Source organism: Squalius cephalus (genome assembly GCF_949319135.1).
Source record: "Squalius cephalus genome assembly, chromosome: 10".
NCBI classification, from domain to species: Eukaryota; Metazoa; Chordata; class Actinopteri; order Cypriniformes; family Leuciscidae; genus Squalius; species Squalius cephalus.
This window is the reverse complement of record NC_137131.1, coordinates 36,807,659-36,834,389: the sequence shown is the minus strand read 5'-3', so window position 1 is coordinate 36,834,389 and position 26,731 is coordinate 36,807,659. Positions and strand designations below refer to the sequence as shown.

General features: G+C 41.9%; 1 protein-coding gene across 3 annotated transcripts in view; it reads left to right on the top strand.

Moving 5' to 3' along the window:
* The window catches only part of LOC307165696 (potassium channel, voltage gated eag related subfamily H, member 7), an 80,051-nt gene that overhangs the window by 49,372 nt on the left and 3,948 nt on the right, over positions 1–26,731 (top strand). For all 3 annotated transcript variants that reach the window (XM_079883580.1, XM_079883579.1, XM_079883578.1), the window contains 8 exons: positions 7,223–7,648; positions 7,971–8,370; positions 10,824–11,023; positions 12,083–12,326; positions 14,514–14,719; positions 15,715–15,823; positions 16,235–16,444; positions 26,493–26,637. In XM_079883580.1, coding sequence (XP_079739706.1) covers positions 7,223–7,648; positions 7,971–8,370; positions 10,824–11,023; positions 12,083–12,326; positions 14,514–14,719; positions 15,715–15,823; positions 16,235–16,444; positions 26,493–26,637 — 1,940 coding nt within the window. The remainder of the gene's footprint in view (positions 1–7,222; positions 7,649–7,970; positions 8,371–10,823; positions 11,024–12,082; positions 12,327–14,513; positions 14,720–15,714; positions 15,824–16,234; positions 16,445–26,492; positions 26,638–26,731) is intronic.

The window sequence follows — 26,731 nt, the reverse complement described above, 5'->3', positions numbered from 1 at the left end:
CCTATGTACTGTATCTGTATGGAACCAAGTTTTTTTTTTTTTCTTCTTCTTTTTTTTCTTCTCTCGTCAGTACACTGCACTGCACGTTTACCCTTATCTTTTGCATATATATATATATATATATATAATTAATAACGGGATCTATAAAGGTTATAAGCTATAATGTTAAGGGCCTTCATAGCCCTATGAAGAGAAAAATGATTCCTCGTCAGCTAAAACAAACTAACTGTCAAACAAACTTTCTTGCAAGAAACTCATCTCTCTCTGACGCATAACAGAGATGGTAAAATACCAGTCTTCTGAATTTGGACTTGTAGATGTGTAGAAGTAAATTTCCAAATTGTAGAGATTTTACATTTTACTCTTATAGACATGCATCTTATTCTAGGATAGATTTTTTTTTCACTCCCAAAGAAGAGCTATATAGAATAGTAGATATGAAGATATTACCAATGACAATTTCAGACCATTTACCAGTGGAACTAATATGGAGCATAGGACATAGACAAACTTCCAAACAATGGAGATTAAATGCCTCGCTCCTTAATGATAAAGAATTTATTTTTCTTTGTCACAACAGAACTTAAATTATATCTAAGTATAAATGACTCTACAGAGGTATCACCACTCATAGTTTGGGATTGTGCAAAAGCATATCTCAGAGGTCGGATTATTTCGTTCGCAAGTGCCAAGAAAAGAGAGAGAGTAGCTAAACAAGAAGAATTAGAACACACTATTAAAAATTTTGAGAAACAACATAAACAAACCTCAAAACCACAACTACTAAATAAAATAAAGGATGCGCGAAGAGAATACAATAGCTTAATCGCTGATAAGATCGAAGGCAATCTAAGACTTATTAACCAAAGATAATATGAACATGGCAATAGGGCTAGCAGATTGTTAGCAATTAGATTAAGAGAGCAAAGATCTTCAAACATCGTACAAAAAATAAAATCTCGTATCTCTATCAATCCCCGTACTAAGCCTGATGAAATTGCAGAATCCTTTGCAGATTTCTACAAATTCTGATACTTGCTCTAATGATAATATTCTGGCACCGTTCCTAAATAATCTAAAATTGAATGAGTGAACAGAGTCAATAGCAAAGGATCTGGATGATCCTATTAAAGAAAGTGAAATAATTGAGACAATCTCTACATTGAAGAATAATAAAAGCCCATTACCCAACGGCTATATAAATTAATTCTATAAAACCTTTAATGAACTAGTTTCTCCGCTTATTACTAATTTACTAAATTACCACTTGTTACTAATGCTTATTAAGAGCATATCATTGTGCGCTGCAATCTGGTACAGTGGCGCCCTCGTGGAGGGATGAAACCATTGTTGTATTTCACAAAGAGGGCAAAGATCCTGCCGAATGTCAGTCATATCGTCCTATTTCATTGTTAAATAGTGATCTATATTAACTGCCATTCTTGCTAAAAGGGTAAATAAATGAGTTAGTCAAATTATACATCCGGACCAAACCGGATTTATCTCTCGAGAGATATTATGGAGATAAACTTCGTAGAGCGTTAAATATTATGAGCTATACAAAATCTACAGGCAGTAGGCAGAGGCAGTATTCTTATCATTTGATCGGGTATCTTGGCAGTATCTGATCCAAACTCTTAAACGGTTTAAATTTGGTCCCAATTTCATAAAGTGGGTTCAAACACTATACACAAATCCACTCGCCTCAGTGAGAGTTAACGGTTGTAGATCTGGATGCTTTACTCTAGAACCCGGATGCAGACAAGGATGTCCATTGTCGCCCTTGCTGTTTGCTATCAGCATCGATCGAACCCCTTGCTCAACTCATTCGGGACGACAGTGCAATTAAGGGAATTGTAATTGGAGAAGAGGAACATAAGTTGTCGTTATACGCTGATGATGTCCTACTTTTCCTAACAGAACCTGAGACAACAATTCCATATTTAAAAAAGCTAATTCTCAGGTATGGGTACTACTCTGTATTTAAAGTGAATATGGATAAAACTGAGGCCATAGATGTTAATGGTCAAATTTCAAAACAAATGCAAATTAAAAGCAGGTTCAAATGGCCCAAGAATGGGTTTAAATACTTGGGCATCTTTATTCCCTCCTCTTTGGACCAGTTATACGATACAAACTATAAAAAAGTGATTAAAAATATTAGTGAAGATTTAAATTGTTGGACAGCTCTCCCTCTCTATCTCCGATTGGCCGTGTTGAATCTATTCATATGAATGTCCTGCTGAGATTACACTATTTGTTTCAGATGTTACCCATAGAAGTGCCAAAATCTATCTTTGATTTGCTTAATAAAATAATTTCTAAATTTGTTTGGCAAGGAAAACGGCCAAGAATAACGCTTTAAATACAATCGCCTAAAACAAATGTCGGGCTGGGACTCCCAAACTTTAGGTTTTACTTTTGGGCAGCTCAATTGAGGCCCCTGGTTTCATGGATGAGAGAAGACACACAAACCCGGTGGATCAATAGAGCTTCTGAAAAGAGCTTCTGTTCCATGCCCATTAAAATAGTACCCTATTTCATTATGACACACTTAAATCATTTGAACAAATAAGAAATGGATTTACACTCTCACGGTCTGAATTTTTTAGATATTTACAACTGCGACATTTACTCACATCGCATAAGGAACTAGAAATTATTTTAAAAAAACTCCCCAATAGAAGTATATTTTAAAGAAATACAAATTGGACATGCAGTCAAAGAAATTATTTCTAAAGGATATCTGTTATTTTTGTCCAAGAATTCAAATAACACATTACAGATCAAGGAAAAATGGGAGGCCGAAATTAATGAAACAGTCCCTCTTGAAACTTGGGAGGAAGCTTGTGGAGACATCTACATCTCGTTGTACATCTCGTGACCAACTCTAATGTCTGGAGGGAATTCAAATGGAAGATAATAACCAGATTTTTTCGAACTCCACAGATAATTGCAAAATGGAATCCATCCTGCTCAGACAAGTGCTGGAGAAATTGTGGCCAGCATGTTGGTAACCGCACCCATGTTTTGTGGTCATGTCCAAAATTAAGAAATTACTCTTCCATTATGAAATCCCAGAAGACCCCATAATAGCCCTTCTAGGTGTGCGTCTAGAAATTGAGGGTAGAGCTAAAATATATTTACAACAAATTTTACTCGCTGCAGCCATCAAGTGTATTACATGCAGATGGTTAAAATTTGACCCTCCATCATACGACGCTTGGATTAAAAAAGTATGGGAGTTGTACGAAATGGAACAAATAATTTGCATTACGACTTAAGAAAATGGTTTTCTTAAAGAGGTGGGCTCCTGTAATGCCTTTAATACTCATGAGTTATACTGTCATATCCACCCTGTGTTCTTATCTGCCTTTCTCAATTATTATTTTTGTATTTGTATTATTTATTTATTTATTTATTTCTTCCTCCCCCTGTACTAGGTGTATTTGTTTTCATTCTCTGTATAATGTGTACGATATCATTTTTGAAGAATTGTCAATATTGTGGGAACATGATGGACTAACATAGTGCCATACTATATTGTATGTAATGCTGTGGTTCTAAAAAAAAGTAAAAAAACAATCAAATCCAACTGATGTCGCGTTCAGTGGCGGAATCCATTGACGGTCCGCCTGATGAACAGTTGAGCGAAATCAACAAAAATTTGCTTCTAGTCCCTCATAGGAAGAAAACATGAATGATTTCAATTGGGGTCAACCTGAGTGATAAAGGTGGGGACCTTTCTGTCAGAGACATACGTGGTGTCACAGGAGTTGGACCATAGTTGGTCACGCCTAAGGTGATTAGTTAGGAAAGTGAAGTTAGAAAAAGAACCTTATTTAACATACATGTATTATATAACCACATAGTATACAGTAGTAGTAGTATAATACTAAGTAGTAGGAACTAATAATGAAACATGACGTAAATAAAACTATATTATTATAGTACAAAGCATAGTAGGGTTGAAAGTGTACAGTATATGCATAGATGCACCATTAATGACTAAACACATACAGTATATGCAAAATATTGTCTCAGTTTGTGTTGCTCTCCCTCCTTTTCTGTCTATTTCTGTCAGTGGTGCTGTTTTTGTTTGTTTGCCACATTATAGACTTGTTGCCCATAACTAACCAGATGGCCAGTTACTGTACACACACAGATGGCTTGTTTCGTCTTTTTCATCCTTTGAGTCATGCTGGTTGAAGAGTTGGACTCTAATTAAACTGGGTCTTGGCATCTAATCCTTAAACTCAGCCTCCCACGCACCCTCAACCTTTATGCCAAATGTGATTTCACTCTTTTTGATTGACCCCTTTTTAATAATATCTCTTTATACTCTTCTTAATAGTATTGAAAAATCCTCAGGATATTAAACTGAAAAGTTCCTCATGAGTCACTCATATTCACATTCAACCTTGTGTTTTTAACACATTCATATTAGAATAAAAATAACCAAGCTATCCACAGTATCTCAAATATAAACAGAACTTGTGTACATGCTGAAAAGGTGGATTTGTAAGTAAGCATACAAAGGACACTAAAAGCAAGAGTTTGATTACCACACTGCATTATTGATTAATAATTAAATCCCAATCATTTATCCACTGCAGGGACAACGTCATTCTGGCAGGACACAACTTATCAAGTGACACACAGACATGCTTACGGATACACAGGGATGCTGGCTGATACAGTAATTAGGTGAACACATAGTTTACAGCCAGCTCCAGTTATTCTAATTATGACGGACTTGGTCAATACAGAGCTTTTGTGACCTGCACTATAATTTTGAACATTTTTACCCATTTTGAGTCAGCACTAAATTAAAAATAAAATAAAAATGTTTTTGGGGTCTGTAGATAAGTGACAGTAAAGACGTTTATAATATTACAAAAAAAGTTCTATTTTATATAAATTTTCTTCCTTTGAACTTTCTATTTATCATAGATTCCTGGAAAAAAGGTTTAATGGTTTACACAAATATTAAGGATCATGTGATACTGAAGACTGGAGTAATGGCTGCTAAAAATTCAGCTTCGCCATCACAGGAATAAATTACATTTTAAAATATATTATAATAAAAAGAAAATGGTTATTTTAAATTGTATTAACATTTCCTCCTGTGTGACCTCTTAGTGTCCGCACCCCATGGGCTTCCCAGCAGAAACCTACATTATTCAGCAAAGTGCGTGCGTGAGAAGTGAGAGAACACTCTATGACACAAATACAGACAAAGGCTAGATGAAGGCTTGGCAATTGCTGAAACAGAAAGCAAGAGGAAATTATCTCTCATCCTCTGTGTATCAGTGGAGGAGTGGAGAGGAGAATTGCCTCTGTGACATTGAGACTGTCCTAGTATGTCCCACACGCATGCTGTCATAGATTGCTGTACAAACTTAGGCAGCTGTTGACTCATTTGTAATAATAGGCACCCAGGGTATTTCTGTATGCTTCGGTAATATAATGTGGTATATACTGTATAATGATATGCATTCATTTGCTTACTGAACACCCAGGCTGGTCCTTTCCGTTCAGCCTGGTTCCCTGATGGGAAGGACATAACATCCTTTCTGTTTGTAATTTTTTCTCTGGCTGGGATGGTGTGCTGTGGTCCGTTATTAACTTATGGCTGCATCAGCCGTGACCTGTCACCATGTGGCCTTCTCTCTGCTTTTAACATTGCCATCTAAAAGCTGGATCATGAAATTTGCATCATAAGCAATGATGTATTGCTCTCTTTTTCTTCAATTTCTCTTTCCCCAAAATTTCTAGAAAGTAGACACAGTATCATGATCTTTCGGAAGAAAGGAGGTCAGTGTACTAGTAGACATACTCTAACATTCACATTGCAAAACTTCCTCATCAATCCAAATAGAATTTTTTCTTGAAACAAAGCTGCAAAAATGGTTTGATCAGAAATGTTCATGATTTTGGCACCTGAATGTGATTACATTAACATAAAACCACCCAAGTTTATGCATCAATGGCTATTTATTGTTCAGGAACATGGTCTGCCTTGAACTACAGTATGATCTGTGCTGGTACAGAAAGAATAACTAATTTACATATTTTATTCTTAAAGGTGCAGTAGCAAAAACTGTGCATTTAATCCTAAGGGCCCTATTTTAATGATCTAAGCGCATGGTCTAAAGCGTACAGCTCAAGTGCACTTAGGGTGTGTCCGAATCCACTTTTGCTAGTTTAACGATGGGAAAAATGGTCGGCGCGCCCAGCGCATGGTCTAAAACGGTTGTCCCTATTCTCTTAATGAGTAATGGGTGTGTTTTGGGCGTAATGTGCAATAAACCAATCAGAGTGTCATTTCCCATTCCCTTTAAAAGCCAGTTGCGGTTGCACCATGGCGGGTTGCTATTTACATGGCGGAATTTGCAAGCGGAAAGACTGAACGCTTCTCTAGCGAGGAAACGGATATGCTCGTGCGTGAGGTTAAAGCGCACAAGCAGACCATCTATGGGACAAGCCGGATTCCACCATATCTTTATGTAAACAATATTAATATTTTACATTGTAATCCTTTTATTTTTAATATTTGCCATGTTTGTGTGCTGCTACGCGTCCCTGTGTGTGTAATAAGAAGAGTGTACGTGTGTTGTGCACCCGCCTATAGGCGCATATTACTAATGCGCTCTTTAAATAACAAAAAAAAATACTGCGCCATTGACTTTAGACCAGGTTTTTGTTAGTCAGTGGTGCAGTCTATTTCATTTGCCTCAAAATAGCAACGCGCCAACATTGCGCCTGAACACACCTCGTTTTCAGCATGCCCATGGGGCCAACAAATAGGCACAAAAAAACTGGCTTAAACTGAATAACAAGTTGCTCTTTGGATCATTTTCAAATCATCCTCATCAGGATTTGCATAAACTGTATAAACCTCAGCTCGGGTGCATGTTGTCATTTAAGTAAACGTATGCTATACCAAAGACATTCTAAAATCCATAAACATGACCAATTGCCATACTAATAATCTAATTTCTAATTTAAAAAAATATTATTATTAACATCATGAAAACTATAACTGAATCCAATTAAGAGAAATAATCGTCGCATTTGACACTATATAATGTGTACATTTCATACATGAGTCACTGTGTTGTTTCCAGGCTCTGATTTAGCAGCTTTTGATATTGTTGTTAGTCGTTGCAAAATATAAAAGCACTATTGTTGTCATAGTAACCACATCTCTATGCTTCAGGTGTTATCGCTAGGCGCCGACGTGCTTCCAGAGTATAAGCTTCAGACACCAGGCATCAACAAGTTCACCATTTTACACTACAGCCCCTTTAAGGCAGTCTGGGATTGGCTGATTCTGCTGCTAGTCATCTACACCGCTATTTTCACGCCCTACAGTGCAGCCTTCCTGCTCAATGACCTGGAGGAGGAGAGGAGACGTGAGTGTGGTTATTCCTGCAGTCCTCTCAACGTGGTGGACCTCATAGTGGACATTATGTTTATTGTAGACATTCTTATCAATTTCCGGACTACGTATGTCAACGCAAACGAGGAGGTGGTCAGCCATCCAGCTAAGATAGCTGTGCATTACTTCAAGGGATGGTTCTTCATAGACATGGTGGCAGCCATACCCTTTGACCTGCTCATATTTGAGGCAGGATCAGAAGAGGTGAGCATATGTATATGCAAATGTATGTGTGGTTTGATTTATTTTAAGAGTTCTATAATTTACAATGAAGGCTTTTTCATGCTATTCATATTGTTCAAAGTCTGAGTTTTGGATTTTAACAAATCCATAGTGACTATTTAAAAAAAAAAAAGGTATTAAATATAATATACACCAACAGCTGAGCTTTAATGATTAAATATGGCTTGAGATATGACAGACTGTTTTAGCTTTCTTGCAATAAATATTTTGTAATTTTTATCTAAATACATTATTTACATTATGTAAGCATGAATTTACAGTATGTTTGCACTCTCTCGTTCAGACAACGACTCTGATTGGCCTATTGAAGACTGCCAGACTTCTCCGATTGGTCCGTGTGGCACGGAAGCTGGATCGTTACTCAGAGTATGGGGCGGCTGTCCTCATGCTCCTCATGTGTATATTTGCGCTGATTGCTCATTGGTTGGCTTGCATATGGTATGCAATCGGCAATGTAGAGAGGCCCTATCTGGCGCACACGATTGGCTGGTTGGATAATCTGGGCATGTCCATCGGCAAGCAGTACAACGTCAGTGACCGCTCCTCTGGCCCCTCAATCAGGGACAAGTATGTGACAGCACTGTATTTCACATTCAGCAGTCTGACCAGCGTGGGGTTTGGAAATGTGTCACCAAATACCAACTCAGAGAAGATCTTCTCCATCTGTGTCATGCTCATTGGCTGTGGGTATCAATATGTCGCACCTTTAAAATTTTACTTATGCCATCAAAATCACCAGTACCGCAAAGGTCACCGTGATTTTGCTAAGTAAGACATGTTCCTGGATCAACATATTTTGTTGATCCTGGAACAACATTTCTGTCCGAAAATTTAGTCCTAACCCTATCCCTGCCCCTAAACCTGCCCATAACTTATCCCTAAAATCAAAGGGAGATGATAGGTGAATAACACTGATGTTGAAGCTTCTAACCCTGATTGTAAACCTAAACATGACATAAACTTTAAACTTGTCCCTCAAATCTGATTGGTTGATTGAAATGTTCTTCCAGGATCAAAGAAGATGTTGATCCAGGAACATGTTGCACTTGGTCAAATCATATTCAACCCCGAAACCTACCAATCACAGAAAACATTCTGCATTTTTACATTTTCAGTGTTGATTTGATTTGAAAAAATGCTGTTTTCCTCACTGGGACCAAAAAATGTCCCGACAAGGATTTCGCATATTGCCATCTTTGTGTGGACATTTTGTACACACACACACACACACAATATATATATATATATATATATATATATATATATACACACTACTGTTTTTGAAAGAGGTCTCTTCTGCTCACCAAGGCTGCATTTATTTGATCCAAAATACAACAAAAACAGTAATATTGTGAAATAGTTTTACAATTTAAAATAAGTTTTCTGTTTGAAAATATTTGGGTGACCCGTGCAGGCAAAATGAGTCGGAATGCGCACACGCAAATTACAAGCTACAGGCAAAACAAGTGAAAAACGTCAATTTTGATAGAATCTGAGGTTTTCACAAAAATGAGTTCATTAAGCCCTTGTCTAGTGATCCCAATGCTCCAGAAAGCAATTAAACATCTAAAAGTATCTTTATTTGTTTGTTTTCTGAGAGGAGTACCTTTCCTTTGTCCATGAAATAATGCAGTTTTTCTCGGCTCGCTTCTCGACGACTGGCACTTCCCCTCAGCACAAGTTTGGTATCTTTTTAAAGCGCAGCATTGCAACTTTGTGAATATTCGATGTCATGAGTCTGAACCAATGAAATGTGATTTTCAAACTCATGCTGATGTAAACAAAATGATCTTACTTGCACTGATTTACAGATCCAAAGCATGAGCACAAAGGCCTCAGACAGTGCGCGATCCTGATATACACATAGCATATACACAGAATTACAAAATATCTGTCTTGGCGAGTATTCACACAAACATTATCTGTTATGTCTTAAGTGAACGTTTGGTTAACTGTTGGGGAAAAACATCTGATGTGTATATTTATATCAGATCAGTGCGGTACATGTCTTAATATATAGGCTGACTGTTTCATCAATGTTAATCAAACAGTTGTGGTATCGTGGAAAAAAAAATCAATATATATTTTTCCTCTAGATATTTGGTTTTGACTCTGCCAAATTTGGTGTTATTACCAGGGATTTTAAAGTATGGTTGCTAGGTGATTTTCTCAAAATTGACTTTGCTTTCTCTATCGACTAGGTTTAGCTCAGTCATTTTTTTTGTCAAATCATACATCATTTTGAAGGTTTTTTTATTAGAGAATGTGAAAATAACAACTAATTTTTTTTAAATTTGCTCATTGCAACTCATTTTGCCAACACAGGTCACATATTTTAAAATGCAATTTAGTCCTGTGTTGCCAAATTTTAATGTTCAGCATCATTACTCCAGTCTTCAGTGACAGTGTCACATGATCCTTCAGAAATCATAATATGCTGATTTGCTGCTCAAGAAACATTTATTGTTATCATCAATGTTGAAAACAGTGTACTTTTTTGATAGCTTTTGTCACATTATAAAGGTCTTTACTGTCACTTTTGATCAATTTAATGAGATGATTTCTGATCATGTGACACTGCAAACTAGAGTAATGATGCTGAAAATTCAGATTTGCCAACACAGAAATAAACTGCAATTTAAAATATATTCAAATAGAAAGCAGTTATTTTAAATTGTAAAAATATTTCATTAAGACATATGTTTTTTGTTTTTTTTAAACTTATATTTCCAAAAAAAAAAAATTTCATTTGAAATTTCTATTCATCAAAGAATCCTTTAAAAAATGTATCATGGTTTACACAAAAATATTAAGTAGCAGAACTGTTTTCAACATTGAAAATAACAAAAAACTTGTTTACTTAAGCACCAAATCAGCATATTAGAATGATTTCTGAAGGAATTACAGGAATTGTCACAGGAGTAGATTACATTTGAAAGTATATTAAAAATAGAGAACAGTCATTTTAAATTGTGATAATGTTTCACAATATTAGTTTTAATGTATAAATGTTTTGATCATATAAATGCCTTGGTGAGCATAAGAGACTTTCAGAAACATTTATAAAGTCAAGTAAAGATTTTTCTTTTTTCAATGACTTGAATCCTGACCTTTGCCTCCTCTCTTTGTATTCTAGCTCTGATGTATGCTAGTATCTTTGGGAATGTGTCTGCTATAATTCAGCGACTGTACTCTGGAACAGCTCGGTACCATCTGCAGATGCTTCGGGTCAAGGAATTCATTCGCTTTCACCAGATCCCGAACCCGCTGAGACAAAGATTAGAGGAGTACTTCCAACATGCGTGGACTTACACCAATGGCATCGACATGAACATGGTACGAGCCAGGCTTTTTTTTTTTTTTTTTTCTTCACTAAATATAAATTACTGTCATTGAATGAAGGCATGCATTGATGTCACTGTGTAAGCTATCTAGTGTTTATAACATATGTATCTCAATCACACAGTATTAATGTCAAATGTGTTCATGTGTCTACGCAGTGATCTGATATGCATTCTCTTTCTTATACGCACTCAAACGGACTGACTTCAACACCCTGGTGAGCAGGAGGTATAGAGTAATGTTTGCTTTTTATCAAAAAAGCTGCAGTCATTTTATCTTAAATGTTTCCATAATGTCTGTATATTTTATAGAAGCATACAGTTGATTTTAAACTGTGCATAACCTTGAGCAGTGCTGGTTATATGCATACCGTTTTATGAGGTAAGAGTAGTCTAAATGTTATAGCCAATCAAAGTAATTAAAGTTTGGTCCATTTAATGACTGATTTTAAATCAAAAACTCTATTCTCAAAGCTAATGGCTATGGGTACTTTGACTCATCCTGCACACAGGCATTTCTATTTCAGTTAATTTCCTTCAATTAAATCAGTTTCACTTTGATTGACCTAGGTCATATTGACATTTCCTGTTGTGTTAGGCATCAGATTTAGTTAGTCAGTCAGATAGATAGTTACTGCAGATTAATATATTTCCATGACAGTCATTGTTTTTCCCTGGCTGACATCCCAAATTCAATTTTAAACAAGGAACATAGCGTTTTATAGATGAATCAGAAAAATTGGGAGAAAACGTAATTGGCAGTTGCATTTTCCTCTGCTTAATGTGCCATATATCATTTTTGATGAAGCAAGAGCAAATTAAAGGCTAACACAATGCAATGCAGCAGAAACAAAGGGTCCCAGATGTATTCTTACTTTGCTTCATCTTTTATGTATTTGCAGTTGAGGGAGACAGGGCTATATTAGCATTGTTTTATCTGATCTCTAACGCAAAGCTCTTAAAAACCGGCAATCATTCTGCCCTCCTTCTCTTCTCCATGGGGAACACTCTTTCTGTCCTTTTCTCTCTCTTCCCCTCTCTGCAGGTACTGAAGGGCTTTCCAGAGTGCCTGCAGGCTGATATCTGTCTTCATCTGAATACAAGTTTGCTCCAGAGTTGCAAGGCGTTCAGCGGAGCGACCAAAGGATGCCTTCGGGCACTGGCAATGCGCTTTAAGACCACCCATGCCCCACCAGGTGACACGCTTGTGCATTGTGGGGACGTTCTCACAGCCCTCTACTTTCTCGCCAGGGGATCCATCGAGATTCTGAGAGACGACATAGTGGTGGCTATCCTGGGTGAGCAATAAACAATTAAACTTTCACTGTAAGCCTGTAAACCTGCTAGTAAAACCACCAAAACTTCATGGTGATGACATCTCACTAACTTAGAATCTATATTTAAAATGGAGTTTGTTCCATGACTTTCACAAGGTGTCACAATCAACCCTTGTAAGGGTTAAACCTGTTGTCCTTTGGTTGCCAGGCCAGATCTTTTTAACCATTATGCTTTTCCACCACATAATAAATGACCTTGGTTCATATTGTTCTTAAAATGTGTGCATAATCTTTCATCAAAACCTCTCTGAAATTACTTTTTTTGCTGGAACCAAGGCTGCACAAGAAGAAAAATAGTTTACCATATATCACCCTCCAGTCAAATCCAAAAAGGACAAAAATATGTCCAGTTGAACATTTTGCCTTTTGGAAATTAAATGCTTTACAAATGCTTCTAACTTCACATCTAAAAGGCTGGCCTTCTAAAAAAGGAAGTAATGAAAGTAATCTGCTATTTGGATATTTTATATATAAATATAGACACACACACACACACACACACACTGTATAGTACTGTATCAATGTCCAAATAGCAGATTACTGGAATGCTGTGGAAATTGGGTGGTTTAATATCACTTGCACACATCTAAATCTAAATATAAATATAAACAGCTCAGAGGCTCACAAGGTAATAAAGACTTAATGAAAAAAGTGCTGTCCTTCATTCAAGGATATCTCTCCTGTGATGAGCTCATCATGTTTTTATAGATGGAGAGAGACTGAAATAGAGGAATGCTCAGGGAAAATTAGAGAACGAGGGAGAGAAAGGTTGTAATTAAATAAGAAGATGCGGGAATGAGATTGGCAGCAGTGTGGTGCATGTTTCCCTTGTTCATTAGATTTGCAAAGTGTCACTTAGTGTGACAGAGAGCCCAGAGTGACAGCGCTAGTTTCATTATTTACAGGCACATTAATAAACTCGCGCTCACATGCTTAGAGTCTCCAGTCACATCGGTGCAGCGGGCAGGTGGAGCAGGGTAAGCCGAATTTAAATGGTCCATCCCTCTTCCTACGCAAGCTGGCTTTAACAGAATAAGGCCAGGGGAAGAAAAAGAGGCACACACTAACATACTCATGCAACTCAGCAGAAACTTGCCGTACACTGCAAGAAATTGCTGAGAGAAGCTACCTCCTGCTTCATATGTACTGTATTCTTAGGTCTCAGTTGAAGAATCACTACCTCAGCAAGAATTTATTGTCTTACGAAAGTGTTGCAGATGGACACTTAATCACTGTACACTAATTCTGGCTCTGGCCTGGGCTCTGTTACTCTAATATCATATTGCTAATAGGCTCACCTCAAATACTTAATGTGCAATATACAGCACCAATGGCTTTAGCCACGACCCTGAGCCGGATTTAGATACGGTGGCAGGTGGCCACTGGCCAGGTGGCTGTCGTTTGTTTGTCAGGTCTGACCTTTGATATGTATCACTGCAGAAATGTGCTCAAGAAGCTTGCAGGGGCTTTCAGAAATATGTGCTCACATCAGTGTTTTTCAAGTTACGGTTTACCCAAATTGTGAGTTTGCAATCAATGGAAGGCCATTTCTGCCACGGAACAAAAAAGTTCAAATCTCGAATGTAGATTTTTTTCTCTCAAAATTGTGAGTTTGCATTTTGCAATTCTGACTTTATCTCTTAAGAGGTGCCTAATTTCGTTGATGAAAGGGTGTATCTGAGAAAATTGTGTTACAAACAGAAAATTGGCTAAATTTAGAGATTTTTTTAGAGATGGAAAAGTCATACCTTTTTTATTCTGTTGTATTTTAATTCAATAATAAGCAATTTCGAAATCTAGTTATTTCAACAGGAATCCAAGCGATCAGAAATTTTGCATGAAGGCGAAAGATTTCCCCGTTTAGATTTTGCAACGGGTTCTTGTTGGTCACACGGATTCATCGCATTAATCGACATAAAGCTACGTGGTTTGAAAGTGACTTCTGTGTGAGCTGTGCTTCATACATTGCTACTACTATAGAAAATAGACTTTTTTTGCCCGTAAAATTTTGCCTACACACAATCACACACTCTAATATGGAAACTTGCTTTCCCCTTCTCACTCTTTGTCCATTTCCTTCATTGTTCATTGCTTTCAAATCTTCTCTTCCCTCTCTTGTCCTCTGATCACTGTACACCCACCTCTCAGGTAAGAATGATATTTTTGGAGAGATGATTCATCTGTACGCCAAGCCGGGGAAAGCCAACGCAGATGTTCGAGCGCTGAGCTACTGCGACCTGCACACCATCCACAGAGAGGATCTTCTGGAGGTTCTGGACATGTATCCTGAATTCTCTGACTACTTCCTGTCCAATCTGGAGCTCACCTTCAACCTGCGCGATGAGAACACCAAGGTAAAGCAGCAAGCTATTACTATGTACTTACAGTTTTGGAATAAAAAAATGAATGTACTATGCAAAAATACACTAACATTCACTATATAAAGCTCCCTCCGCAGTCCACCCGGACCCTTTATGGAAACTAAGTAAAACGTCTTCAGAAATCACAGTAATGAGCACATTAATAAAATATTTATAAAACTTTATTAATCATAGATGTGTAATGTTACTGTAGATTTGGGCAAACAGTGAAAAACACAAACATTGGGGTACAGGTGAAGACATTAGAGATGAAGAGATAATGGTCAACAGTAGTGTAGTATAATGCTACAGAAATAAAAATGTCTGATGAAAAAAAATTGAACAGTATTCAATTAATATTCTGCAACTTGGATAATTTAAATGTCAGTATGAATTAGTCCAGTAGTTTTCACATGCTTCATAATAGTTTACATAAACATTTACAAATAGAAGTCTTAAATTGATACTGGCACCGGCACTGGAGCTTTCAAGCTTTAAAAAGGACGAGATAAAAGATAACTTAAAATAGGAAAATGAAAAGTCATGTAAATGAATGAAATCTATGTAAAATAAATTCTATAGGTCTTATCAAGTAAATAATGAACAGGAAAAGTCATGGAGCTTTTAATATTGTCTTCCTTTTTGTGACGAATGGACATAAAATTCACGTTGTTATTCTAATAATCTTCCTTCTCCTTGAGCCATTGAGTTGATTTTCAGAGAATAATGACTTTTGGTCTGTTCCTCTTGGCATGAGTTTTATTAATTACTTTTATGATGCACTTTTCTGTCATTTTGCTGTTTGACAGCCCCAGTCTCCATTCACTGTCATTATATTTAAAGAATAGTCCAATTCTTCAGAAAAGGAACTTTTGGGTTCCTCAGAAGAAAACCAGTCTGTTTTTCCCATACTAAGTTTGCTGCAGTAAATAAAGTTAAATGCCGTTTAATGCTTTTCCTAATGTGATGTCATTTCTCGTGTGTGGCAGAGCGCCACCACGGCTCCTCAGAGGAACCTTTACACGGGGATGAGTGACTCAGACACTGAAGACCCTGATGTCAGGACTAAACCCTGCTTTAAGAGGAACCACTCCTCAGGTCAGGACCTTCTCCTCATGTTCTGCTCACATTTCTGTCTTCCTCTCCTCCATTGTTCTCTCCTTTTTTCGGTCCCTCCTTTGTTTCCCTTCCCCCATTGCCTCCCCTCCTCTTTCCACCCATTTCTTTTCTCTCCCCGCTGGGTTTCAAGCTGTTGCCATGGTGATTGTTGGCCACAGACAGATGTTTGTTATTGTGTGGTTGCAACGTGCCAGATTTTACCTGAATGGTCAAGAGCTGTTTTATCCCCCGTCCCTGTATAAACTGCTGTTTGGATTATTTATCCCAGCCAAATCTCTCACTCTTTTTCTCTTCCTGGCACACTCTCTTTTTTCTTTGTTCAAGGTGCAATCTGGAGAGTGACCGTGAGAACCATGTTTGTAATTCTGTGAGGACGTTGTGTTCCCTCAGGTTCTCCGAGCAGACAGAGCGGGACAGAGCAGGAAAGGGGAAGAGATCGAGAGGTACACATGTTGCCAGGAAGGGAGGAGGAGGAGGAAGAGGACAGTGAGGAAGTGACAGCGAGGCCTTTGAGTTTGGGTCAATCCCTTCCTTACAACCTGAACACCATCCATGACACATACAGTAAAGATTGTGTTGAAAACAATCTGTTTCATAAAGGTATAACATACATTAACGTACTCATTCATAAGGGTGTCCTACTGTAATAAAAAAAAACTGTTTCATAAAGGTATAACATACATTAACATACTCATTCATAAGGGTGTCCTACTGTAATAAAAAAAACTGTTTCATTAACCCCTTACCTGTCACCCCCCTTTTTGAGAATGGACATTAAAATGCACTATTCAAGCTTAGGCCTAAATGGTTGTAATTCAAGAATGCTTTGGAGTATTGGTCTTTTAAAGGGAAAAAATAGCAGATTATTACTGAAGTGAAAGCACCTCAAAAAATAAAGTATGAAAAAGTTATGGAAGTTAAAATTTACATTAAATCAAATATAATTTATTTAATATTTTTCTTTTATATAAAATATATATTTTACAAAATATGTTTTACAAAAAAATTACTATAAAATTAAAGCCATATATCTAACCAAGTTGTGTTCCAAATTTGAAGTTGATATCACAAAAATTGAAGTTCCCATGAGATTTTGTTTAGGCGTATTACCAAAAAAAGCCACCGGGTGTCATTGAATTCCATTGAATTTAACTGTATGCATTCTACCATAACAAATTAATAAATTTCTGTTCAAATATCACTTCTGTCACAAAATATGGAACTTTGAGACTCAGACCTTTCTGACAATTTGTGTTTTGTCAAGATTAGAAAATATTTTGATCATAAATTATGAAACATGACGACGCCCAAAAGGGGAGGAGCCTGATAAAATAATTTAGAGTACTGTTTCTATGGTAACACAATGTCCAATTTCAAAACAGTTTTCACAGGATAAATTCTGAGATCGTAAGCTTTCAAATGATACCTAATTTAAGATAACTACTAAAATACGTGAAGTAATAAAAAAGGCGATAAAAAAAGATAATATTATATTTTAGAGGATAATATATATATATTATACTTTTTAGAAGATAATATTATTTTATAATTTTTTATTGAAAAATACTAGATTATATGTTTTCTTATGAAATTTTAGCATGAAAACCAAGTTTTCAATTATTAAAAGTGTGTGAGTCGACTTTTTGTGACAAAGATTTGTGATGTAGATTTTTTGAGGTGCACTCTTGTCATAAATTCATCTATTTCTGTTCCTACATAATTTATAACAAAAAACAGTCCTAAAATATCTATTTAGGAGGCTTAGACCTTTCCAACGATATATAGTTTGTCATGACTAGATTAGGATTTAATAGTAATATAGTGAAGTAAATTTAGGTTGCCCGTATACGGGCAGGTGACAGTTAAGGGGTTTTAAGGTATAACATACATTAACGTACTCATTCATAAGGGTGTCCTACTGTAATAAAAAAAAAAACTGTTTCATAAAGGTATAACATACATTAACGTACTCATTCATAAGGGTGTCCTACTGTAATAAAAAAAAAACTGTTTCATAAAGGTATAACATACATTAACGTACTCATTCATAAGGGTGTCCTGCTGTAATAAAAAAAAAACTAAGTGGTTGGAGGCATACTGTATCAAGATGTTTATAATGCTCTGTAATACAATTTTAAGTTCATCTATTCATTTCTAAACAGTTACAATATGAATATAATATAGTATACAATATATAAATGTATCAATATAAAAAAAAATTATACAATATAAAAAATATCATACAATTATGAATGCTGTAATTATATTAACAACCCTTTCTATGAAGCCTATATAAATAATACATTGTAAACACCAGCGCTATAAAAAGTATTGCCAAAAAAAACCAAATTAAATTCATAAATAACTTGAAGAAAACAATGACTCAAACAAGTGCTGCAGTTTTACTGAGACTCTTTACTGTAAAGAAGAGCTTTTGTAATGTGTGAACAATAGCTGCATCCTTCGAAGGCCGATTGTGTCACCGCGTGCGACGAAGGCTGTCTCGATTCCAAGGCTCATTTAAATGCGGCCTCAAATGAAGGATACAACAGATGGATCCTTCGCTAGTGATGTGGAAAAATTAAGCTTTTCAAAGCTTCGAATAAATTTAACCAATTGATTCGAACTGTTTCGAAGCGTTCGAAACACCACACACTGGTGACCCCTACTGGTCAGAACAGTGGAAATGCAACAAAAACTCGGGCCAAACATGCATAAAAACACCTTTTACAAACCCATTGCATTTGTTTTATTGAAAATAAAATATATCAAATGCAATTGACATCATCTAATAAGATTAAATATCAAGTATATGTGTAATATGTGTTCTTTTATCAATTTTCAGGGCTTGTTTTGTTTAACAGGCCAATAAGAGACTATTAACTACTATTATTCCTTTTTAATTATACTAATGTCTAATTAAAACATGTACAAATGTATAAAACTGATCAGAGTTCAGGTAAACCCCATAGGCACTTATTCAGTGGTTTGTCACTAGGGGGCGATCTTAGTGAATCCACATGATTCATGGGTTCACAGAGATCATCGTCCGCCAGCGGTGAACCACTGAAATTTCCAAAATGTTTCGAAACAGTTATGACATGAAATCACGTGACTTTGGAACTTTGATACATGCTCCAAACTACTGATTCGAAACAAAAGATTCATAAAGGTTTCGAAGCTTCATGAGGCACTGTTTCGAAATCGCCCATCACTATCCTTCGCAGCCTACTCTTGCCCAGAATTCATTGCGCGCTGGTGACAACAAGAGTTTTTTGAGAGAGATTGCCGGATTACATTTATTAATGTAAGTACTGGGTTCTCTTACGAGAGGTTCTCTCGTATTGCGTAGTTGCTACGCTACGGGAAAGCCTTTCTTTCTCGAGATACTGAAGCCAAAAATTATCCTTAATTTTTATAATCTTGTCAACGCAGTGCGGCAGCCTGCAGACCTAGGGCGAGCTACTAGCGTGCCCATTGGCTGCCCTGCGGCAACTGCAGCAGCCTACCGCTGAGCCCTTGGCGTGACGTCACGACCAATGAGCGCGCCTGGCGCGCTTAATGCGTCACAGCCCGCGAAAAGGGGTGTGGCTTAGCGTATATAAACAGGGCTCGGAGGCTGCTTCTCTGATTTCTGTCTTTTCAGCGAAGCTCTTCGCATCGCTGCTCTCTGAGGAAGCCGCCGTTGAATCAAGCGACCAGCACGCCGAGGATCTCAGCCTGAGGACGCCGGCCGCCTTCGCCGCCTTCAGCTTTCCCTGCCTGCTTCGCTATCCGGCGAATATATCCTTTTACTGCTCTGTGTTGTATGTGTGTGTGTGTTCGCCCCGCGACACACTTTGCATCTAAAAGAGCGCGAGGCGTTGTTGCAAATGCCTCGCTCATCCTGTGGCTCTAGCATGGTCGACCGCAGAGCCTCGCTCAGTGACGGAGACCGCCACGTGGTCTGCGCTCTCTGCCTGGGCCTCGACCACGCAGCCCGCGCCCTCTCCACGGGCGGCTGCGAACAGTGTGAGGACTTGCCGATGTCGACCCTGCGGGCTCGACTCGCCATGTTTGATGATCCTCCACCTTCCCCGGCTGCCTCTTCAGGGCCGCGAAAGAAGAAACGCCGCTCTCAAAGGCCTCCCGAGCCGGTGGTTATAGCTGAGCGCTCGCCGGAGCCCCTCCCGCGAGCCTCGCTCTCTCCTTCTCCCCCGCCCTTCACCGACGCGCAGCGGCCGGCCACTGCCTGCACTGCCGTCGCCTTAGGGGATGAAGCAGATGACGCTGCTGACAGCTGCTCTCTGCTTGCTTCGGACAGCGAGGAGTGGTCGGGCTCTCACCGCTCCGCCTCCTCGACTCCAGAGTCTGGCAGGTCCCGCTCCAGTGTTGACGCGGAGCTTATCCGCCTCCTCACCAAAGCGGTCGACCGACTGGGATTAGACTGGTCCCCACCCAAGGAGCCCGCGCCGAACCGACTCGACGGGTGTTTTCTGCCTAGCCGCCGCCAAGCGCCAGCCTCTAGGTCAGCACCCTTCCTGCCCGAGCTCCACGCGGAGCTATCGAAGTCGTGGAACGCGCCCTTCTCCGCTAGACTCCGCTCATCTGTCTCCTCGGCCCTCTCCCAGGTGGACGGGGCCGCCGAGAAAGGATATACTGGCATCCCTTCCGTTGAGGAAGCGGTGGCAACGCACCTTTGCCCGCCGTCTGCTAGATGGCGCTCAAAGTCTGCCCTGCCGTCCAAAGCCTGCAGGACCACATCAGCTCTCGCCGGCCGCGCATTCGCCGCCTCCGGCCAAGCTGCTTCCGCCCTGCACTCGATGGCTGTTCTCCAGATCCTGCAAGCCGACCTCCTCCGCGAATTGGACGAGAAGGGCTCGGATCACACAGCCTTAACAGATCTGCGCAGCGCGACGGACCTTTCGCTCCGCGCTACCAAGACCGCTGCACAAGCCATCGGCAGATCTATGGCCGCGCTCACCGTCATCGACAGACACTTATGGTTGACGCTGGCGGATATGAGTGAGTCAGAACGCGCTGTTTTCCTCAACGCCCCGCTCTCGCCCACTGGCCTCTTCGGCCCTGCGGTCAGCGGGATTGTGGACCGCTTCTCTGAAGTACAGAAGGCGTCGCAGGCTATGAATCTCTTCCTGCCCCGCCGCTCGAGCCCAGCCGCAGGCCGCTCTCAAGCTCAGCCTCCTGCGCGCAGCTCCACACAGCGCTCGTCTCGGCCACCAACTGCTTCGCAGCGACGCCAGGGCGGCCGCCCTAGGTCGCGCTCAACCAGCCGTCACAGACCGCCGCCCCCCCGGGGTCCGCGTCCCAAGATAACGCTGAAGTCTGAGCCCGCGAAGTCCTCCTAGCACCCGCAGGGAGGAAAAGATGGCTGAGTCCCGCTGCGGCCGGACCGCCATCAAAACGCCCAGCTCTGTCAGTCCCCTCAGTACAGGCTACTGCAGCAGCTTACACCGCAGCCAACGAGCCAGTAACACCACTCGCTCGCCTGCACACAAACGCCGTTTTTACGGCGGCCCAAATAAATCTCAGAAAGAGTGTAAATTCGGGTTTTCCGGCTCCGGCCGAAGGTGTTGTAAGTGTAGAAAATGTGCCCACTCCCACGTGCTCACTGCTTCACACAAACACGGTCCCCATGGTAACGCGTTCAGAGCGCTCTCTCATAAAGCGGTCACACACCGCTCGAGTACTAAGTGTAGTAAATGTGCTCACATCTACCCGTAACTCGCTCTGCCACTCGGTTACCCCGGGCAACAACGGCTCAGGCCGAGAGTATTATAAGTGTAGAAAATGTGCCCACTCCCATGTGCTCACTGCTTCACACAAACAGGGTCCCCATGGTAACGCGCACAGAGCGCTCTCTCATGAAGCGGACGCAAGCCGCTCGAGTATTAAGTGTAGAAAATGTGCCCACAACCTTGTGCTCACACCTACCCGCTGTTCGCTCTGCCAGTCAGTTACCTTGGGTCACAGACCCTCTAAAGCTCCCAAACACTGGCCATGTCATAAGTGTAAACTCTGCGCCCGCTCACGAGCACGCGCACTCACTTTTAGACATTATAATCCCCACGCCACTCTCGCGCCTGGGATGTTTGACAGCAAATCACGCTCCATCCGATGGGACCGAGCTACTGAATGCTGTTCAGTCGGCCAATACTGTTTACCAGCCCCCGTGTTCGAGCACCAGCGGCGCGCACGCCGCTCCATCCTCTCTGATACAGGTTCCCCATCCCGCGCAGCGCGGCGATCTGAACCCAGAGACCATTCGACCCCTAGCTATGCATGCGAAAGCATGGGAAGCGATTCAGGGCGCGTCAGAATGGGTGCTGAATACTATAAAACACGGCTATTCGCTTCAATTCGCTCGTCGCCCTCCGCGCTTTACAGCACAGACGGAGACGAGAGTGAGTTCAGAAGCTGCGCACCTGCTTCAAGCAGAAATAGCGAAGCTGCTGCGCAAAGGGGCTATAGAACAGGTTCATCCTTCTCTGAGCGAGTCGGGCTTTTACAGCCGCTACTTCCTCGTACCCAAGAAGGACGGAGCGTTAAGACCTATTTTAGATCTGAGACATCTGAACAAAGCCCTCATGAGACGGCCGTTCAAAATGATCACAACCAGAAAAATCCTCGCGCAGATTCGCCCAGGAGACTGGTTTATCTCTCTCGATCTAAAAGACGCATACTTTCAGATCCAGATAACTCCCCGTCACAGGCCATTCTTGAGATTCGCCTTCAACGGTCGAGTATATCAGTACACAGTCCTGCCCTTCGGCCTGTCTTTGGCACCCCGTACATTTACGAAATGCATGGACACGGCCCTCGCTCCCCTGAGAAAACAGGGAATGCGAATACTGAATTATCTGGACGATTGGCTTATTCTAGCGCAGTCAGAGACGGAACTTGTGTCTCACAGAACAGCGCTTCTCAGCCATCTGGAGGAGCTGGGTCTCTCGGTCAACTGGACCAAGAGCTCGCTATCGCCCCGTCAGTCAATTTCCTTTCTTGGAATAGAACTGGACTCGGTGGCTATGACGGCCAGACTGTCGGAGCAGCGCGCGCGCCGCATCCGCCTCCTCGCCGCATCCCTCCAAATAGGCAGCCGGGTTCCGCTGAGGACATTCCAGCGTATCTTGGGGCATATGGCCTCAGCTGCAGCAGCGCTCCAGCTGGGCTTACTGCGCATGCGCCCGCTTCAACGCTGGCTGAAAGCGCGCGTGCCCCACCGAGCCTGGGCGGCCGGCGGCTTGCGAGTCAGAGTGAATCAGGGCTGCATTTCAGCCCTGCAGCCCTGGCTGGCAGCCGAATGGTATCTCACGGGAGTGACTATGGGAGTGATTTCACACCGGAAAGTTGTCTCGACAGACGCTTCCAACCTAGGTTGGGGAGCGCTCTTCGAAGGCAGACCGGTCTATGGCCGCTGGTCAGACCAGGAGAATCTCCTACACATAAACTGTCTAGAGATGCTCGCGGTCGAGAAAGCGCTCAAACACTTCCTCCCATTCCTCCACGGTCACCATGTTCTAGTCCGCACGGACAATACATCGGTAGTGGCCTATGTGAATCGCCAGGGCGGTGTCAGATCAAAGACGCTCTGCACCCTGGCGGAACGCCTCCTCGTGTGGGCTCAGCACCCTCTGCGCTCGCTGAGAGCCGCGCATGTGCCTGGCCACCTGAACGAGGGTCCCGACAGACTGTCCAGGGACAACGTTCCCCCTGGGGAGTGGTCTCTACACCCCCAAACAGTCCAGTCACTGTGGCGCCGTTTCGGCAAAGCGAAAGTCGACCTTTTTGCGTCAAAAGACAACGCTCATTGCCCAGAGTTCTTCTCGAAGAACGAGGACGCGCTGGCCCAGACCTGGCCCAGCGGCCCGTTGTACGCTTTTCCCCCGGTCTCTCTGCTGCCTCAGGTCATCGAGAGAATCAGGGAAGCGCGCCACTCAGTGCTCCTCATAGCCCCATGCTGGGAGAACCAAGCTTGGTTCCCGGATCTAATACAGCTGGCAGACTCAGCCCCCTGGCCGATACCGGTGAAGAGAGACCTTCTCTCTCAAGCCCGCGGCTCGATATGGCATCCCCATCCAGAGCGCTGGTCTCTGCATGCGTGGAGCCTCAACGATTACACGCTGATCTGCCAGACGGGGTCATGAACACGATCATACAATCTAGAGCCCCCTCTACGAGGCGGCTCTACATGTCGAAATGGTCAGTGTTTAACAGATGGTGCACTGCTAAGGGGCTCGATCCACAGACATGTGGGGTATCGCGAATACTGTGTTTCCTTCAAGAGCTACTGGACGCGGGCAGGTCCCCCTCCACGCTCAAAGTCTATGTTGCGGCCATTTCAGCGCTCTCTGTTTCAGAGCTGGGCCGCGCATTAGGAAGGAACGAGTTCGTCATCCGCTTCCTTAGGGGAGCCAGGAGGATGAACCCCCCGCGACCCCCCGCGGTTCCTATGTGGGATCTTTCTCTGGTCTTGGAGGCCCTGAGAGCGCATCCCTTCAAACCCTTGGAAACTGTGGATATGAAATACCTCACGCTCAAAACCGTTTTTCTGATAGCACTGTCTTCAGTCAAACGAGTGGGAGACCTTCACGCGTTATCTATTAACGCCGCGTGCCTCGAGTTCGGACCTAATGACTCCAAAGTCATTCTCAGACCGAGGCATGGGTACGTTCCCAAAATTTTGGGCACTCCCTTCAGAGCACAGGTCATTTCCCTCTCAGCCCTGCCAACGCACGGCAGCGAGGCCGATAGTAATCTCCTCTGCCCGGTCAGGGCGTTGAGAAACTACATTTCACGGTCCGCCGCTTTCAGGCGCTCGGATCAGCTTTGTTTCGTTTGGTGGGCGCACCAAGGGTCTCGCCGCCTCGAAACACAGCCTGTCCAGATGGATAGTGGACGCTATTGCTGTGGCTTATGCGTCTAAAGACCTGCAGTGCCCATTGGGCATTCGAGCTCACTCCACCAGAGGCATGGCCTCGTCGTGGGCGTGGTCCAGCGGGATTCCCATTCATGACATTTGTGCAGCGGCAGGCTGGGCCTCCCCCTCCACATTTGTTAGGTTTTACAACCTGGATGTTCCCGCCTTGCAGGCGAAAGTGTTATCAGTCTAAGTCTCGCGTATGCCGGCCCACTATCTGTGCGCGGGCTACGGTGTGTGATTTAGCTCTACTGGTTGAGCTGCACTATGCAGGGAATTGTCAGTTCGGACCGGCCGTGCCGCTCCTAACCCCCTAGTGTGTGCTTATGTACGGCGCTAGCCCTCTTTGGGCCGCCCGGCTCTCCGCTATCACGTTCCCCGGGCTCTCCCTGGGACTCATTCAGTGGATGCTGGGCACGCACGGCGTTGACAAGGGCGTTACCGTAGCGTAGCAACTACGCAATACGAGAGAACCTCTCGTAAGAGAACGTTTCGGTTACTCACGTAACCTCTGTTCTCTCTAGAAGAGGGAACGAGTATTGCGTAGCCCGCCGTGCTCGCGCCACGAGCTCATTTCGCTTCATGCGACAGAAACCAGAGAAGCAGCCTCCGAGCCCTGTTTATATACGCTAAGCCACACCCCTTTTCGCGGGCTGTGACGCATTAAGCGCGCCAAGCGCGCTCATTGGTCGTGACGTCACGCCAAGGGCTCAGCGGTAGGCTGCTGCAGTTGCCGCAGGGCAGCCAATGGGCACGCTAGTAGCTCGCCCTAGGTCTGCAGGCTGCCGCACTGCGTTGACAAGATTATAAAAATTAAGGATAATTTTTGGCTTCAGTATCTCGAGAAAGAAAGGCTTTCCCGTAGCGTAGCAACTACGCAATACTCGTTCCCTCTTCTAGAGAGAACAGAGGTTACGTGAGTAACCGAAACGTTTTAACTTAATGAATATCTAATGATACAAGTATAAAAATTTAAACTTTAAAGCAGTTTAAATGTTGACTTAAATCTTACGAAGATGTGATTTTATATATTTTATACTCTTTATTATCTACAGAAATGGACCACGGTGAAAATATTTAGACAGGTTTTGTTTTCAGACCGTTGAATGTAACTTTCAAAAAAGTCCAGTACAAACGTTTCTGCCGCTCATCAAAGGCAGCTGTCACAGTTGCTAGGCGACAATAACCATCCATCCCATTTAACAACACTCGGTCCGACCTTCGCGGTCTTGGAAGGCGTGGCCTTTGAGTCCAAGTCCTTTGAAGGATGCAGCCTCTGAATTGGGACACAGCTAATGACTGCTGATATAATTACACAGCCAGGGAGCTTTCCTCTCTATTCTTCTCTCATTTTTTTTCCTGCTCTCTAAATATTACAAAATGGCCCTAGAGCTCATGATTAGACTGAGCTTGGTGTAATATCTTGAGGCAAACACATTCTTGTGGCTTCTGGGTATTGCTTCTGTTATATTAAGGGACACTGGTGCAGTCTGGAGATTATTAATGACGTACATGTTTGTGTGTGTGCGATGTATAATTTGTCTTCTCGGAGTGCCATATGTTTTATTACAGTGTGTATGTAATCTCTGTGTGTGTGTGCAGTACAATTGACATACAAGCACGATTGACCATACAAGCACATATGTGTGCATGATGCGTTAAGTTTGTGTGCATCTGGCATGTTTGTGTGTGTGCCTGTGATTAATTGCACTGGGACTTGTGTTTCTCTAGATGTGCGTGTTGAAGAATGGCCTTGTGGGAATGCAGATGACTCAGCGAAATCTCGGGACAGAGAAGGAGGAGACGACTCTGAAAGTGACATCACATTCGGTGAAATGGAGCAAAGACTGGATCTACTACAGGAACACCTGAACAGGTGAGAGAGAGAAATAGAGTTAAAGTAGGTCACATGAAAGAGTAAATAAAGAGAAAACAAGTTGAAACATCAACTTTAACATCCAGAACATTTT